General features: G+C 46.0%; 1 protein-coding gene across 1 annotated transcript; it reads left to right on the top strand.

Moving 5' to 3' along the window:
* Positions 1-1,420: 1,420 nt before the first annotated feature.
* RNF135 (ring finger protein 135) lies at positions 1,421-14,569 on the top strand. Its single transcript, XM_055577211.1, has 5 exons — positions 1,421-1,797; positions 5,908-6,033; positions 8,440-8,599; positions 11,583-11,672; positions 12,615-14,569. The coding sequence occupies exons 1-5, from the start codon at positions 1,447-1,449 to the stop codon at positions 13,142-13,144; spliced, it is 1,257 nt and encodes a 418-aa protein (XP_055433186.1). The 5' UTR covers positions 1,421-1,446; the 3' UTR covers positions 13,145-14,569.
* The last annotated feature ends 4,094 nt before the right edge of the window (positions 14,570-18,663 follow it).

The raw sequence follows: 18,663 nt of genomic DNA on the forward strand, positions 1-18,663 counted from the left end.
CATGATATTTTACATGTTTCAATGCCATTCTCCCAAATCTTCCCACCCTCTCCCTCTCTCACAGAGTCCATACGACTGTTCTATACATCAGTGTCTCTTTTGCTGTCTCGTACACAGGGTTATTGTTACCATCTTTCTAAATTCCATATATATGCGTTAGTATACTGTATCGGTGTTTTTCTTTCTGGCTTACTTCACTCTGTATAATAGGCTCCAGTTTCATCCACCTCATCAGTTCTCTCTTTTTTAATTGGAGGATAGTTGCTTTGCAATATTGTGTTGGTTTCTGCTATAAAACAAGAATCAGCTTTAAAGTATACATATATTCCCCTCCCTCTTGAGCCTCCCTCACATCACAGAGCACTGAGCCAAGCTCCCTTTGCTATGCAGCAGCTTCCCACTAGCTATCTACTTCACACATAGCAGTGTATATACGGGACTTCCCTGGTGGATCAGCGGTAAAGAATCCGCCTGCAATGCAGGAGACAGCAGGTTCCATCCCTGGGTGGGGAAGATCCCCTGGAGGACATGTGTATCCACTCTAGTATCTTTGCCTAAAAAAATCCCATGGACAGAGGAGCCTGACGGCCTACAGTTCATGGAGTCACAAACAGTCGGACATGACTCAAGTCACTGAGCACTCGCATGAATGTATATATGTCAACGCTACTCTCTCCATTTCCCCGCTTTCTCCCCTCGCTGTTCCCCTCAAGTCCGTTCTTTATGCCTGTGTCTCTATTCCCGCCCTGAAAATAGGTTCAACGGTACTATTTTCTTTTTTTTTATTCTATATATATGTGTGTGTGTTGTTGTTGTTGTTGTTTGTTGTTCAGTTGCTCAGTTGTGTCCAACTCTTAGCAGCCCCATGGACTGCAGCAGGCCAGGCTTCCTGGTCCTTCACCATCTCCCCGAGTTTGCTCAAACTCATGTCCGTTGAGTCCATGATGCCATCCAACCATCTCACCCTCTGTCGTCCCCTTCTCCTCCTGCTTTTACTCTTTCCAAGCATCAGGGTCTTTTCCAATGAGTCAGCTCTTCGCATCGGGTGGCCAAAGTATTGGAGCTTCAGCTTCAGTCCTTCCAATGAACATTCAGGGTTGATTTCCTTTAGGATTGGCTGGTGTGTGTGTTAATATACAATATTTGTTTTTCTCTTTCTGACTTACTTCACTCTGTATAACAGGCTTTGGGTCACTATAGCCGGACTCAAATTCCTTTCTGTTTATGGCATCGGCGTGTTTCTAGCGGCTTGGGGCGAGCTGATTTCCAGTGAGCTCGCAGTAGGACTGGAAAAAGGAAACAAGGGGGGACCTGAGCGGCAGCGAAGGAGGAGCGGACAGGCAGAGACCGAGGGAGGAGCCTGCGAAGACGTAACCTGAAGCTGGCGGTCCTCACGTGGCCCCGACTTCCGCGCCCGCGCTTGCGGGCGGGGGCGGCCTGGGGACCATGGCGGGCCGGGACGCGGGCCGGGCCATTCCCGTGTGGCTGGCGGAGGACGACCTGGGCTGCATCATCTGTCACGATCTGCTGGCCTGGCCCGCCACGCTGCCCTGCGGCCACACCTTCTGCCGCGACTGTCTGCATGACCTGTGGACCGCGAGGCGCGGCCGGTTCTGCCCCACCTGCCGCGAGGGCGCCCCCGGGCCGCCGCAGCTGCGGAAGAACACAATGCTGGAGGATCTGGCCGACAAGTACAGGCTGGCGGCGCGAGAGCTGGAGCCCCTGAGCCCCGGCCCGGAGCCGACTCCCGCACCTCGCCCAGCGTCCCGACCCGGGCGCCCCACGGCGCAGCTGCGGGTAGGGAGGCGGGACCAGCGGTTGCCCTCTGCCCTCCGCTCATCCGCGCCGCCTGCACCCCGGTACCGACAGGGCGCTTCCTTTCTTCCTGATTGTTTCTACTTTCACTTTAGTTTTCTCAGGCTGTACATAGAACCCGTTCTTTGGAAAGTTCAGAGAAATATGAAGAAGCAGGAGAAAAAATCCAAATCTGAAATCCTATCAACTTAAGTGCTATGTACCCTGGACTATTTACACTTATTTCCCGTCTTTCTGCAGCCTGTCTCTCTGACGATTTTTAATTGTGCTAAAATATGTTTGTTATATAACAAAATTTGCCATTTAACCATTTTTAAATGTACAGTTCAGTGGCATTATATTTACATTGCTGTGCAATGATCAACACTATTCTAGTTCCACAACTTCTTCATCACCACCAAGAGTAACTCTGTACCCATGAAGCAATGACTTCTCCCTTCCCTCCAGCCCGTGTGGCGTCTCATCTACTTTCTGTCTCTGTGACTTGGCCTACTCTATGTATTTCATGTAAGTGGAATCCTGTAGTATTTGCCGCTTTGTGTCTAGCCTCGCCTTCTTTCAATTGCTATACCATTTTCAAGATTCATTTGTGTTGAAGCATATATCTGAAATTCATTCCTTTTTTTTTTTAAACCATTCATTCATTTGTTTATTTTCTGTTGCATTGGATCTTCATTGCTATTCTCAGGCTTTCTAGTTGTGAGTGGGGGCTACTGTCTAATTGCGGTGTGAAGGCTTCTCATTGCGGTGGATTTTCTTGTTGCTGAGCACTGGCTCTAGGGCATGCAGGCTTCAGTAGGTGCGGCTCTCAGGCTCTAGAGCGCAGGCTCAGAAGCTGTTGGGCAGGAGCTTAGTTGCTTTGAGGTAGGGGGAATCTTCCCAGACCAGGGATCGAACCCATGTTCCCTAAATTGGCAGGCGGATTTGTATCCACTAGGCCAGCAGGGAAGTCTGAACTTCATTCCCTTTTTTGTGGCTGAATGATAATTCCCTTGTGTGGTTATACCACTTTTTTTTTTTAATCCATTCAAACATTGATGGACATTTGGATTGTTTCCACCTTTTGGTTATCATAAGTAACATTGCCGTGAACATTGGTGTACAGATACCAAGTTCCTATTTTCAGTTCTTTCCGGTAGGAGCAGAATTGTTGGGTCACATGACAGGTCTGTGTTTAGCTAACTGAGAAACAGCCAAACTGCATTCCACACAACAACAATATTTTGCATTCCCATTAACAAAGTAGAAGGTTTCTAGCTCTCCTCAACTTTTGCTCCAGGGACTTAGGTCTATTTGCTCCTCGTCTGTTAGCCACTGGGACTTAGGATATTGTCAGTTTACACCACGATCTTTTGCCCCGGACACCTGCAAGTTTGACTCCTCTTGCAGCATTTCTGAGCAATGCCCACCACCTCTCTGGGCTGAGCTCCAAGTTAGGTGAAACAAAGATGAACGAGCACCCTGTGTCATTCCTTCAGACAGCCCCGAGCCTGGTTAGAACAGACATGTGCCATGGTTTGGGAATAAGATCTCTTCTGTGCCTTTGGGAACCGGGGCCAGAGTTTCATGCTGGAGATGTTCAGTGCTGTCGCTGAGCCAGGAAGGGAAGGAGGTGAGTGCAGGTCAGAATGTCACAAAGCTTCCTACTGCCGGGCTGTGTTTTTTTGAGTCAGTGATTGCAGAGTTCTGCCTCAAAAAGTTGGTTCTGACAGCTGCTGCTTGATTTGTGATGTTTCTGTGTGTGATGTGTTGGGGCAGGCTAGGGAGTGATGGAGGGTCAGAAAGCTTGGAGCTATCTACTCCTGTTTTTTTTTTTTTCCCAAAAATAATTAATAGACTTTACTTTTTAGAGCAGTTCTAGATTTATAGAAAATTGAGCAGATAGTGCACAAAGTTCCCTTATTCCCCTCACAGTTTCCCTTATTATTACTCTCTTGCATTAGTTTGGTTCCTTTGTTACAATTTATGAACCTGTATTTAAATTTTTATTTATTTTTTTGGCTGCACTGGGTCTTCATTGCTGCCTATGGGCTTTCTCTAGTTGTGTTGAGTGGAGGCTACGCTCTAGTTTCAGTGCTTGGGCTTCTCGTTGCGGTGGCTTCTCGTTGTAGAGCAGGGGCTCTAGGGCACGGGGGCTCAGTGGCTGTCGTGCACAGGCTTACTTGCCCCGTGGCATGTGGAATCTTCCTGGACCAGGGGTCAATCCCCTGCATTGGCAGGCGGATTCTTAACCACTGGATCACCAGGGGAGTCCTGTGAACCAATATTGATACATTGTCATTTACTAAAATCCATAGTTGAAGTTCACTCCGTGTTGTACCATTCTACGGATTTTGACAAATGCAGGAAGTCAGGTATCTGCAGTTATAGTTGTACTGCCTTGAAAACCCCCTGAGCCCCACCTTCGTGTATCCCCTCATCCCCCCGTCAACCCCTGGCAACAACTGATTTTTTTGCTATCTCTTTGGATTTTCCAGAATGTCATACCATTGGAATCATACAGTATCTAGCTTTCTCAGACTAGTTTCTATCACTAAACATAATTAAGGTTTGTGGCTTGACTGCTCATTTCTTTTTATTGCCAAATCATATTCCATTGCATACATGTCCCACAGTTTGTCTATCCACCTTTTAATGGACATATTGGTTGCTTACTTTTTTTTCCCCCTTATAATTAAAGCTGTTTTCTTCTTTTTGGTTATAAACCAGCATTGGAAGTTCCCTGGTAGTCTAGTGGTTAGGATTCAGCGCTTTCACTGCCGTGGCCCAGGTTCTATACTTGGTCAGGGAACTGAGACCCTACAAGCCGAGCACTGTGGCCACAGATGAATAAATACAGCATTATCTCTCAGGTCCTTAAAACTATTTGTTAGTATAGTGACTGAATATACTTTGCATTGGCTTTCAGATTACAATTGTCTATGGATGGTAGGATATTGGATGATTTAAAATGTTTCTTCTTTCAGTTCTTTGCATTTTCTAAATTCATCACAATAAGTGTGCAGTTTTATAGATAGAAAAAGCACCAACACTTATTTATAAAAGTTTTTAATTTGCTCAGGTGTCTAGATAAGGGCTCCACTCCAGAATTCCAGCTGCCAGAATGTTTAGCAGTGAGACCTGGACATACAAGAGCAAACAATGTTACCAGTGGTCAGCCACCTTCCTCTGCAAATTAGTCTGCATATGGCTTCTGAAACACATGCTATTTTGAGGGACATAAGTGCTTCTTAGAGATGAAAAATTAGTTCCAGTTTTTGAGGTTCCAGCATAATTTAAAAAGTGAGAGCTGTCCCCCCAAAGTTATTAAAAACTCTGGTTTATCTAGAGTAGAATGATGAAAATCTTGTATTTCCATGATTCTATGTAGGACCCCTTTGGGAGGTAATTCAGATTTCTGGGCCCCGCCTGCCTGTGATGATGGTCACCAGGTCTTGAGGTTGTTGCCAGAATATGTTGGTGGCCAAACTTCCTCCCACTCTCAGCCAGGCAGCTGCGCAGATGAAGCTCTGGAAGTGGAGCTGTTTTAGCATTCTCATCTGAATGTTTCTTTAAATGTGAAGGACGCCAATAAACAAAAAGAGCTTGCATCTGTACAGCAATCTAGAATCTCCACGATCCTTTCATAGTAGGTGCTTTTCACTATTAAAGGGAACTAGGGGTGGTCGCTTTAATTTTTGAAAGGAGTGGTAAGGACACAGGATGAGTCAGAGGTGAGAGTGGAGCTGAAGCCTGAGCCAAATGCCTTCCACTCGACTTAACAGCTGCCACCTGCACCAGATCTCCAGGCTCCCACCCTGCTTCCTCTCTGACTTCCCCAGTTCAAAATGACCCCAGGCTTCCCTTCATGCCTCACTCCCACCCCCCTACTCCCCTGGCCCCATCTGATGGATGAACTCTGCTTCCCTATTACGGCTACTAGACAATCAGCAGGGGGACGTGGGAATGCGGAAAGTCCGAGGACTTTACCTCCTTTTCCTCTAGACATTTTTGTCACTTCCTTGCCCGCTTCCTTTATCCAGTGTTTACGGCTCCCTCTGTCTAGAGCTGGTTCCCGGGTCCAGCTTTGTGTTCTGCTTTGCTCTTTTAAAGGTGGAGGCACCGAAGAGCATCACAGAAGTTGACCGGGAGCTGGCAAAGCTGGTGGAACGGCTTATAGATATTGTCAGGAACTTTCAGAGTCCGAGACACGTCCCAGAATCTGAACCAGATAAAGAAGTGAGCATTTTGGCTATGGTAGGCTCATCTGGGAGAAGAAAGGATGCGCCAGAGGGTGGGGCTAGGGACGACTCCCTAGAACCGCTGGGAATCTAGATGAATATGTTTGCCCTTGAAGGATGCGCTAAATCCGAATCTTTCACCTTGCTCTTCACTACCCAACACAGATAATTGGGAGTTTGGAATGTTTGAGGTGAGGTGTGAAGGCATCCATCCTTATCACTCCACGTAACCAGCTTACTCCCTGAAGATCACCAGTGACCTCTATGCAAATTCTGCAGACCTTCTAGCTTTTATTCTCCTTGGCCTTTCAGCCGCCTATGACATAGTCGACCACAGCATCATTCTTTTTTTTTTTAATTTTTAAAAAATTCTGTATAATTTTTAAAAGTTACACTTTGTTTACAGTTGTTACAAAATATCGGCTATGTTCCCAGTGTTGTACAACACATCCTGGTAGCCTGTCTCACACCCAGTAGTTTTTACCACTAACTCCCTTGCCCCCATGTTGCCTCTCTTGCCTCTCTCCCCACTAATTTGTTTTTTAAAAATATTTATATATATTTAATATACATATTTACAAAACGCTGTGTAATAGCTGAATATATTTAAAAGAAAATGTGTTTTTGAAACCTGTTCTGCCATGACCAGTGATAAAAGATCTTTTTCTTCCCCCTTTTTTCTTTTTTAAAAAATTTTATTATTGGAGTACAGTTGCTTTACAGTGTTGTGTGTGTTTCTGCTGTACAACACAGTGAATCAGCTACATGAATACATATATTCCCCCTCTCTCTTGAGGCTCCCTCCCATCCCCCTCCCATCCCACCCCTTAGGTCATTAGAGAGCACGCAGCTGAGCTCCCTACAGCAACTTCCCGCTAGCTATTGCTAACCACAGATTTGTTTTCTGTGTATCAGTGAGTCTGCTGCTTCTCATAACTTCATTCTTGAGACTTCCTTTTCCCTTAGCTCTGAGATACAAGCCTTCCAGTTATTTCCCGTGTCTCTCTGGCTGCTCCTTTTCCGGCTGTTTGGCAGGTTTACTGTTCTCTGCTAAGCAGTGAAATGCTGGGATTCCTCAGGGCTGAGTTGTAGGTCACTGTCTCTTTCCCTCAGATGGCCCCGTCCACACCTGTGGCTTTCATTACCCACCCTGTGCACAAACGTAGCTTCAGCCTGGACCTTCCTCTGATCTGGTATCTTCCTTCTCATCTTTTCCTCTTGGCATCTCAGAGGCACATCACACTTAATCCATCCTGAACTGTCTCTCCTCTGGGTACCCCATCTGAGCAGCTGACCCTGCTAGTAACCATTCCTAGTGTCCAAGTCAGAAATCTGATCACGTTGCCCTCTTCCATCACCTGGCTAAACATCTCTTGAACCTATTTATTATTCTGGAGCTCCTTAAAAACATCTCTAATCCAATCCTGTGACCATCTCTGATCTGGATTTCTACCAAAGCCTCCTAATCACTCCGTTCTGTTCCCACTATAGTGTCACACGTCTTCTCATCACGGGGTCCATACCATGATGGAAGGTTCTTCTTTTCCTCTGTCATGTAGGTCATGCCTGCTCATCCTTCAGACCTCGACTAGATTATCACTTCCTTGAAGAAGCCTTCACTGATTTCCTTGAACAAGTCAAGTTCCCTTATTAGAGGCTCTCATGTATGTGATTCCATGTACCTTTCATTTGCAGCAGTTGTCCCACTTGTGACTTGATAGTGATTGATACCATAATTCATTGTCTTTCGTTCCTCTTCCTGCTGCTGCTGCTGCTGCTAAGTCGCTTCAGTCGTGTCCAACTCTCTGCGACCCTATAGACGCAGCCCACCAGGCTTCCCCATCCCTGGGATTCTCCAGGCAAGTACACTGGAGTGGGTTGCCATTGCCTTCTCCAATGCATGAAAGTGAAAAGTGAAAGTGAAGTCGCTCAGTCGTGTCCGACTCTTAGCGACCCCATGGACTGCAGCCTACCAGACTCCTCCATCCATGGGAGTTTCCAGGCAAGAGTACTGGAGTGGGGTGCCATTGCCTTCTCCAATTCTTAGCTCATACCCCCCAAAAAGTTTTAAAGTTTTAGGCCCATCTTATAGGGGCCTTACAAAATAAATAATACAGATAGTCACTAAGATAAGCCACAGAGGCTGAAATAGTCTTCCCCCGACTGCTGTCATCTTATCATAATAACTCTTCCCCTGGGCGAAGACAATTATGTTGCCTGCATCATGAGGGCCTAATTATATTTTGAAAAACCTGTTGGGAGGTAAGTAGAAAATTATAGATGGTTGGCAGGACTGGAATATATTTGATGCATTCTTTAGAAGATTTTCTTTCTTCCTTCCTTCCCTCTCCTTTCCCCCTCCCTCTCTCTCCCTTTCTTTCATTCTGTTCTTATTCATCAATAGACTTTGTTGGAAGGGGTAGACCTTTCCTTGGCTTCTCCCAAAGTGAGTTCCAGTCCACCTGAGCAAAAAATGAAAGATATTCTCCATGATCTAGAAGAGATCCAAGAAAAATTACGAGAAAACTTCACGCAGAAAGGGGCCCTTGAAGAACAAACACAGGGTGAGTTGATGTTATTTGGTAAAGGAGGTTTGATTATGGAAGCTGGGCCAGTGTCCCATGGCTTCCTTTTGAGGGAACAGGATCTCTGAGCCCAGCTGCGTGTTCCCTGGGATGTGAATGAGGAAGGAGTGGGCTGAGCTATTTTTGTGGCTGGATGTGTTTTTGGACCTGACAGGAGGTGTGATGTAACACAGGCCCTTAATAGACAGAAACTCATTTTCTAAGGCCTATAAATCCAGAACCTAGACCTGATTTTGCTAGCTCACTGCACACCTGTGTTATTCTACTTGAGGAGATTCAGAAATAGGCAGCTTTTTAATTTTTCACTAGTAAATGTCTTATTAATGAAGAATGCAACTTTGTATACAGTTCTTGACAAATTCTATTCAACTATAATCTCTGGTGGATGTGTTAACATGTTAAGTAGTAACAATGTAGATTATAACAGAACTTTGCTGGTGGCGCAGTGGGTAAGAATCCACCTGCCAGTGCAGGGGAAACTGGTTCAATCCCAGGTCAGGGAACTAAGATCCCACATGCTGAGAAGCAACTAAGCCTATGCAATACAACGACTTAGCCTCTGCTCTAGAGCCCAAGAACCATGACAACCGATGCCCGCATGCCCTAGAACCCATGCTGTGCAACAACAGAAGTCACCACGATGAGAAGCCCGAGACTGCAGTGAGAGAGTGGCCCCCATTCACTGCAACTTCAGAAATAAAATAGTTTTTAAAAAAGTGTAACTTAGAAAATTCAAGTATGTCTTAGCGAGTACAATTTTTATTATCTTGGCTTTTTTTTTTTTTTAAGCTCATTCCGCTATAGGGGAAAAAGGAGTCTTTTTTTTGCGGGGTGGGGGTCAAGGCGCATGGAGTCTTAGCTTCCCTGACCTGGGATAGAACTTGCAACCCCTGCACTGGAAACTCAGAGTCTTAACCATGGGACTGCCAGTTGTCGTGGACCTCCAGGGAAGTCCCTGTTTCGGGTGTTTTGATTTTGATTCTTTGGGCCTGTCCAGGGCAGCTTTCAAACACAGGATCTGAATATTTCCTGAAACATCATTCCCTGAAGTTCTCACAAGATTGTTTTTAAGACAATAGATTAGCTGTTCTTCAAGTCAGCACTTTTAACAGCTGCTAAGCAATTCGGCTGCCTCCTCACAATGATTTCCTTTGACCTATGTAAATAGACCATGAGCTGCCATGGAAATCACGCAGCCTAAACAGCACAGTGTTTCTCAAGGCATGGCCCAGGACTCTGTATAACAGTGGAAAGAATGCAGATAATCTCCAGTTTGTTAGCCTATGTTTTTTTTTTTCTTATGTGTTTTTTCTGACTTTGATATCAATATTATGCTCACTTCATAGTATTAATTAAAAATCTTCTTACCCTTAAAAAATGAAAATTCAGAATCCAGGCCCCATTGCCAAACTATTGAGCTAGCATCTCTGGGACTAAGTACCAAAGATTTGTATTTGTACTAACTTTGCAGGGGATTTTAATGCACACTACAATTTTGATGACCATTTTGGGCTTACCCAGTATGGGTGATTATTTGTAGTACAAATTTGATTATTGAGGAGTGCAGTTGCCCCTTGAACCCATGAGGATTAGGGGCACCAAACGCCCATAAAGCCGAAAATCTGACTCTAACTTTTCACTGCCCCAAAACTTAACTACCAGTAGCCTACTGTTGACTGGAAGCCATAGTACAGCATGAACAGTTGATTAACACATACTTCGTATGTTTTGTGTATTATACGCTGTATTCTTACAGTAAAGTCGGTTAGAATAAAAGAAAATGTTATTAAGAAAAGCATAAGGAAGAGAAAATACATTTACAGTGCTGTACTGTATCTGTCTACACCGTAAGTTTACATCATCTGACTCTGAGGTTCAGTTTATGCTGCTGTTGCTTCAGGATACCAATGGAGAAGATTTCACCTTCATCGTCCATGTCCAAGCATTTCCCTTACTTTCCCTTCTGCCACTTACTGTGGTCATTGTAAGCACACAGTAGCTTTAAGGTAATAATAAAATTGAGCACAGTTTGGGGTTAGCTCGTGCTCAGTCACTCAGTCATGTCCGGCTCTTTGCAACCCCGTGGGTTGTACCCTGCCAGGTTCCTCTATCCGTGGGATTGTCCTGGCAAGAATCCTGGAAGGGGTTGCCATTTCCTCCTCCAGGGGATCTTCCTAATCCAGGGATTGAAGCCTCATCTCCTGAGGCTCCTGCATTGGCAGGTGGATTCTCTACCACTGAGCAAGCCTTGGGATTAGCAGGTATAACTTAGCTTGTCTACCTGACAAGCCTTGGGATTAGCAGGTATAACTATTATATACAGGATGGATAAACAACAAGGCCCTAGTGTATAGTGCAGGGTACTATATTCAGTAGCCAGTGATGAATCATAATGGAAAAGAATATAAACAAGAATATATATATGCATACATGGATCACTTTGTTGTGTAGTAGAAGTTAACACAACACTAAATCAACTATACTTCCATAAAATGAAAACAAAACTTCAGTATATTGAGAGGAAATAGGTATCAGCAGTTGTGATAAGTCTCATATCAATTCATGTTTCCCAGTTTAATAATGATTTAAAGCATTGACCTGAGGTCATGGAGATTCTGGGGGTGAGGGTGCTGTGATCTCCTGGAACCATATTAGTTAATTTATTTGATAGATATGCATGAAATACTTCCTATGTACCTGGCAATGGGCAAATGCTTAGAATACAGAGATGAATAAAATCTCTGCCAGCAAGGAGCTTAGGACTCAGTGAGGGGAAAAAGTCCACAGTAAGAACATGGGACTAGATACACCTAAGCTGGATGTATACTGCCTGATCAAATGCTGACAATGAGAAAGACAAGCTGTGTGTGTTGATCACGATGTTTGGATATCTTCTACGTGCATTTTTTTTTTTTTTTTTTGATGGGACTGTCTCCCTCTCCTAATATTTTTGATTCCGTAGTTGAACTCCCAGAAGTTCCATCTTCTTCCTCATGCCCACTGCCTGACCAGAGCCGCTTTGCACCCAAGAAGGCTTCCTCGTTTGCTCGATGTAAGTATATGATCTGCCTACAACTTGGGTTTGGCTTGGCGGAGCAAGGAGCTTAAGAGCATGTTGTGTCCATCTCTCTGCTGTTAGACCCCTTGGCTAGTTCCTCTACAACTGGCCCCTCCCCATGGGGAGCTGATGACAAAGGCAAAAGGGGCTCCAGGCTGAGCCAGACCCGTGAGCTCTCAGAACCCTGGCAGCCTTTGGGCATCCATGCCAGAGCCACCACTTACAGCCAACTGCCAATGCCCCAACCTGGCTAAACTACTATCACGGCCCCAGTCTGGAATAATCCTTGAGGGCACGGATCCTGGAGCCAACTGCTCCACTCACTAGCTGTCTGATCTTGGAGAAGTCATGTAACCTCTCAGAGCCTCGGTTCCCTCATCTGCAAGATGGAGATAGTAGTACTTACTTTCTTGGGGGATTGTCATCAGGGTAAGTGAGTAAATGTGTGTAAATATGACTTTCAGTAGGAATGCCGTGTATTAGCAATTATTTACGCCCTTAGTGGAAAACAGTATGGAATATACAAAATGAATAAGACATGAGCCTTAATCAGGAAGCTTAGTGTAACCAGAGAGATGTAAATAGCCATGATCATCAGTCACTCTACTACAGATAGAAAATGGTTAAGTATCACTAGTGATCAGGTAAAGCATTAGGGGAAAAGCAAGAGGTGACTTTTGTGGGGTGGGCTTCACAGACAGCTTCCTGGAAGAAGGCTAAGTAGAAATGAAGGTGGGAGAGGGGAGTATTGTTACTAGAACAGCATCAGGGGTATATATAACAAGTTTCCACTGTAAGTTGATGTTCCGACTGTAATGCATTTAATATAAGAAAACCTGTATCTCATTCAAAGATACACAGCTGCTTTTTGCTATTTGAGGACCTCGTAGCATGAACCATCAGAGCTGACTGGTCATGTTCTGTTTTTTCCCCCAGGGGCCATCAGTCCAACCTTTGACCTTGAGAGCCTCTCCTGTAATCTGAAGGTCTCCGTGGATCGCCGGACAGTGACTGTGTCTGACTTCCTAATGCTCTATGCCTGGAGTCCTGAGAGGTTTGACTCCAGCCAGGCTTTATGTTCCCAGGCCCTCTCTTCTGGGCAGCATTACTGGGAAGTGGACACTCAGCATTGTAGCCACTGGGCAGTCGGGGTGGCTTCACGGGGGATGAAGCGTGACCAGATCCTGGGAAGGACCACGGACTCCTGGTGTGTAGAGTGGAAAGGGACCAGCCAGCTCTCTGCGTGGTGCATGGTTAAGGAAACTGTCCTCGGCTCAGACAGACCCAGTGTGGTGGGCATCTGGCTGGACCTTGAGGAGGGAAAACTTGCCTTCTATTCCAAGGCAGATCAGGCGAAGCCTCTGTTTGAGTGCCCCATCTCTGTCTCTGTTCCTCTACACCCTGCCTTCTGGCTGTATGGCTTATACCCTGGAAATTCTCTGACCATACGGCAAATGAATGTGTAAACATTCCCTGGGTGTTAAAACACATCGATTTCCTGGTCTCTCTGACTTTTAGCAGGGTGGCAACTTAAGAATCCGTCTTCCAGCACTCCTCTGGTGGTCCAGACGGTTAGGAATCCACCTGCCAATGCAGGGGACATGGTTCAATCCCTGATTCCCAAAAGATCCCACACGACACAGAGCAACTAAGCCAGTGCACCACATCTACTGAGCGCTGGAGCCGTGGAGCCCATGCTTGGCCATAAGAGAAGCCACCACTGTGAGAAGCCCACACACCCCAAGGAAAAGTAACTCCTGCTCACCGCAACTAGAGAAAGCCTGCACACAGCAACCAAGACCCTACCCAGCCAAAAATAATTTTTTAAAAATAAAGAAATTGCAAACAATAAAGGAATGAACTTTGAAAATTGAGGGATGCACAATAACTGTTTAATTCGGCTAACTTGCATGGTTCAAACCCTGCGAGAAAGAAAGGATAGGCCATTGAGTAGGAGATAACATCTAAGCCCTTGGAATATCCTTCCTGATAAGATTGTCTTTATCGGAGGCCCTTGGGCTACACAGTATCAGCGTGATCTCTGGAGGAGCTGGAAACTAAGATCAGCCATAAGAGCGGTGATTCTGCCTACAAAATAAAGTGATTCAGTCGTGTCTGACTCTTTGCGACCCCATGGACTGTAGCCTGCCAGGCTCTTCCATCCATTGGATTTTCCAGGCAAGAATGCTGGAGTGGGTTGCCATTTCCTTCCCCAGGGAATCTTCCCGACCCAGGGATTGAACCCAGATCTACCTCATTGCAGGCAGACTCTTGATCATCTGAGCCACCGGGGACTCTGCCTACCGTGGGCCAATCAAGGCCTTGGACACCGAGTCTTGGATGCGCTTTCCTCGCTGGCAGTGTTCCATGTGTGTTGTCACACATCATACTGGGAGAGTTAAGCAATGGCCCTATAACTCCACTGAGAGAAGGGTGGGGTCTCCCAACCCCTCCTTGTGTGCCTTTTTCTAGTTAACCTGTATCCTTTCATTGTAATAAACTGTTATCACAAGTATAGCAGCTTTGCTGAATTCTGTGAGTCCTTCTAGTGAATCACTGACAATGAGATTGATTTTAGGGGACCTCCTCCCCACCCACAAGGGGCTTGCTATCAAGCACACATTCAGTGGCTTCAAACAACACACATTTATAATCTCAACGCCTCTATGGGCCAGAGTCAGGGTACGGCTTAGCTGAGGCTTCTCTTCTGGAGTCTTGAAAGCTGCAGTCAGAGTATGAACTGGGGCCAGTGACATGGAGGCTCCCCTGGGGAAGGACTTGCTTCCAAGCTCACGTGGCTGTCGGCAGCATTCAGTTCCTTGTGGGTTGTCGGACTGAGACCCCAGTTCCTTACTCAGTGGGCCTCTGCAACATAGCTGCTCACTTCATCACAGCCAACGAGGGAGATCAAGTCTCCCAAAAGGTGGACATTCCCTCTTTTAAAAACTTTAATTTTTAAAAAAATTGTTAATTTTTTAATGGAAGAGTAATTGCTTTATAATACTGGTTCGGTGTCTGCCATACATTCAAGAGGGAGGGGACATCTATATACCTGTGGCTAATTCATGTTGATGTGTGGTAAAAATGTTTTTTAATTTATTTAGTTTTGGCTGCACTGGGTCTTCATTGCTGCATGTGGTCTTCTCTAGTTGCGGTGCACAGGCTTCTCATGCAGTGGCTCCTCTTACTGTGGAGCACAGGCTCGAGCACAGGCTCAGTAGTTGTGGTTCATGGGCTGAGTTGCCTCATGAGTTGTGGGATCTTCCCAGACCAAGGGATCAAACCAGTGTCCTCTGAGTTGGCAGGTGAATACTTAACCTCAGGAACACCAGGTCAGTCCCGACAAATCTTATGTAATGTAACCACATGGACATATAACCAACGCATCCCTTCGCCTTTGTCTTATTCTGTTGATTAGAAGCAAGTCAAGGGCCCTGCCCACATTTAGGGGTGGGGATTCACAAGAATATGAATATCAGGAAGTTGGGGGGGGGGTCCTTATAGTCTGGCCAGCTCATGATATCATCTCATACTTGATTTCCCCCATTTTTTAAGAATCATTTTATCCCATAACAGAATGGATAGAGAAAACTACACAAAACACATGTGCAACATAAGGAATAATTATTATTATTATTAAGCACCCTTTACACTTCAGGTCAAGAAATAAAACCCTGTGACTGACTCGAGAGGCTCTTTCCCCATTGCAGTTACAAAACCCTCTTTCCACCTGAAAGGCATCTTGACTTTTACAGTAATCACTTGCTTGCATTTCTTTAGAGTTTTAGCACCCAAACATGCATCTTTAGCATAAACTCAAAAAAAACCCCCACAAACCCTGATATATCTTAACAGCTTTGTTGAGATATAATTTGCGTACTATAAAATTCACCTATTTAAAGTGTACAAATCAATGTGTTTTAGTATATTTAGAGTTGTGAAACCATCACCATAATCTAATTTTAGAACATTTTCATCACTCACCATAGAGAGAACCCTCATATCTATTAACAGTTGCTATGTCTTTGAAGTCACCTGATCTACAGCCTTCCCCTCCCTTTCTTCATCTTACAATCCATCTGTAGGCCCCCAGGTTGCATGAGCACCTGCTGGAGATGTGGAATCCATCTCTGTTGGACTGGGTTGAACAGAAAGTCTTGCCGCACAAACCAGCCAGGCGACCTTTGGCAGTGCATTTCACCTCTTTGTCTTTCCCCTGTAAAATGGAACTCATTATTATTGGCCCTTCCTTCTCTTCCTCAAAGGGTTGCAAAAGAATTAAAGTTATGGGTGAAGATGTTGGAAGAATGCCAGGGTGGTTATAGACATGACAACAATGACAGAACTATATTTTCTTTCTCTTTTTTTGGCCACGCCATGCGGGACCTTAGTTCCCTGACCTGGGATTGAACCTGTGCCCCCTGCATTGCAAGTGCAGAGTCTTAGCCACTGGACTGCTAGGGAAGTCTCAGAACTATACTTTCACATCACCTACCTTGGTCTCTGGGGCTTCTCTGGTAGCTCAGCTGGTAAAGAATCCACCTGACGCAGGGGATCCCAGTTCAATTCCTGAGTCGGGAACATCCCCTGGAAAAGGGATAGGCTACCCACTCCAGTATTCTTGGGCTTTCCTGGTGGCTCAGATGGTAAAGAATTCTGCAATGTGGGAGATCTGGGTTCAGTCCCTGGGTTGGGGAGATCCCCTGGAGGACAGCATGGCAACCCGCTCCAGTATTCTTGCCTGGAGAATCCCCATGGACAGAGGAGCCTGGTAGGCTACAGCCCATGGGGGTCACAAAGAGTCAGACACGACTGAGCCATTAAGCACAGCAGAGCACCTGGTCTCCAACATCTTTAGAGTCACACCTCATTTTCACACATGTTCTTGGAAACAGGAACACCAGAATTCTTCCCCCATGATCTACTCATTTGCTCTCTGAGCCTCATAAACTACCCTGTGTGATGAGTATTATCACCTTTTGTTAACACTTGAGAAAGGAGAGTGGGGGCCTGGACCAACTTAGGGGTTTGCGCAGGATCAGTCAGCTGAGCATGGCAGATCTGGGAGCCGGCCCAGCGTTCCCACTCTCCAAGTCTCAAAGCTTAACATCCTTTGATAAGATCCTGGCTGAGACCCGGACCTGGCTGTCCACTTTGATAAGATACAGCCCTGAAGCCACGAGATGCCCTTTCTTCCCTGGGCGTTGGTGTCATGTCTCAGTCTAGTGGCCTCAAGCTCCTAAGCAGGGCCAGGGCCTCTCTCTTTGTGCCAGATGACCATTCAAAGGCTCTCTGTTCTCACTTCCAGTTTTGTGGAGCCTTTATCGACTCACCCAGAGTCACCTTGATGTTTGCCTTTCATTTTTTAAAAAAAGTATTTTATTCTACTTTATTATTTTCATTTGGCTGGGCTGGGTCTTAGTTGTGGTGGGTGGGATGCGCTCCTTGCAGCGCGTGGGATCCAGTTCCCTGACCAGGGATGGAACCCAGGCCCCTGTGTTGGAAGCACGGAGTCCAAGCCACTGGACCACCAGGGAAATCCCTGATGTTTGCCTTTTAAAACTTAGAATCTTAAGGCCAGAGTTTTAGCCTATTTAAGTCATTTGGTTAAATACCATTCTCTCAGGTGATTTGGACAATGGGGCCTTTGTCAGAGTGGGGTTTAATTCTTTGGTCACATGAGTTCCCCAAACTGCAGCCAGAGCACAAGAATTATAAAGGTGAGAATGAAGGTTATCATTTTTGGATTCTTTGCTTTTCTTTCAAGCTTTCTTTCTTTCTTTTTAAATATTTATTTGGCTGTGTGAGTTAGTTGCAGCATGAGAGATCCAGTTCCCCGTGTGTGAGTGCTCAGTCGATTCAGTCTTCTCTGACTCTTTGCGACCCGGTGGACTGTAGCCCACCAGGCTCCTCTATCCATGGGATTCTCCGGCAAGAATGCTGGAGTGAGTTGTCATGCCCTCCTCCAGGGGATCAAACCTGTGTCTCCTGTGGCTGCTGCATTGCAGGCGGATTCTTTATAGTTGAGCTACCAGGGAAGCTCCCAGTTCCCTGGCCAGGGATCAAACCCAGGCTCCCCTGCATTGGGAGCTCCGAGTCCCAGTCACTGGATCACCAGGGAAGTCCCTTGCCTCGAGTTTTCTGTCAACATATCCTTTCCCATGCAGTGTGAAAAATATCAATCACACCCTTTCCTCGAACAAAACTGAAAATCCTACCCAGAAGAAGAACGGAAGTTGAAATGCCAGTGGATGAAGGACCGCTCACTCGGGTCTGCACTGTGTGGGCGAAGCATCCACCCAAGGACCAAGCCGGAAAGACTTCACGTCGGGGACTCTGAAGGCAGCCTCTCACCCCATCTGGAGGTGTTTCAAACATCTAAGTGGTTGTTGACATGGTGGCTCAGACAGTAAAGGATCTGCCTGCAATGCAGGAGACCTGGGTTCGATCCCTGGGTTGGGAAGATCCCCTGGAGGGTGGGCATGGCAACCTACTCCAGTATTCTTGCCTGGAGAATCCCCACGGACAGAGGAGCCTGGCGGACTGAAGTGCTGGGGGTCACAAAGAGTCAGACAAGACTGATGACTGAGCGACTAAGCAGAGCACAGCAGAATTTCCGGTTCCTGGAAGAACCACCTACGAAGGAGGAAGGCACCACCTTCTTAAGGCTCACGACAGCTCCTAATACAGTTATATCTATCTGTCTCTTGTTTTTCCTCCCTCAGGTACTTTTCTTTTTTTTCTGGAAAAGTTTAATTTAAAAAAAAAAGTATTACTTTTTGGCTGTGCTGGGGCTTCATTGCTGCATGGGCTTTTCTCTAGTTGCCACGAGCAGGGGTGGGGGTTACCCTCTAGTTGTGGCGGGTGGGCTTCGCATTGCAGTGTCTTCTCTTGTTGCAGAGCATGGGCTCTAGGGCTTCAGTAGTTGCAGCACGTTGACTCAGGAGCTGAGGCTCCTGGTCTCTACAGCACAGTTCAATATTTG

The sequence above is a fragment of the Bubalus kerabau genome, chromosome 4 (assembly GCF_029407905.1).
Source record: "Bubalus kerabau isolate K-KA32 ecotype Philippines breed swamp buffalo chromosome 4, PCC_UOA_SB_1v2, whole genome shotgun sequence".
Classification (NCBI taxonomy): Eukaryota; Metazoa; Chordata; class Mammalia; order Artiodactyla; family Bovidae; genus Bubalus; species Bubalus kerabau.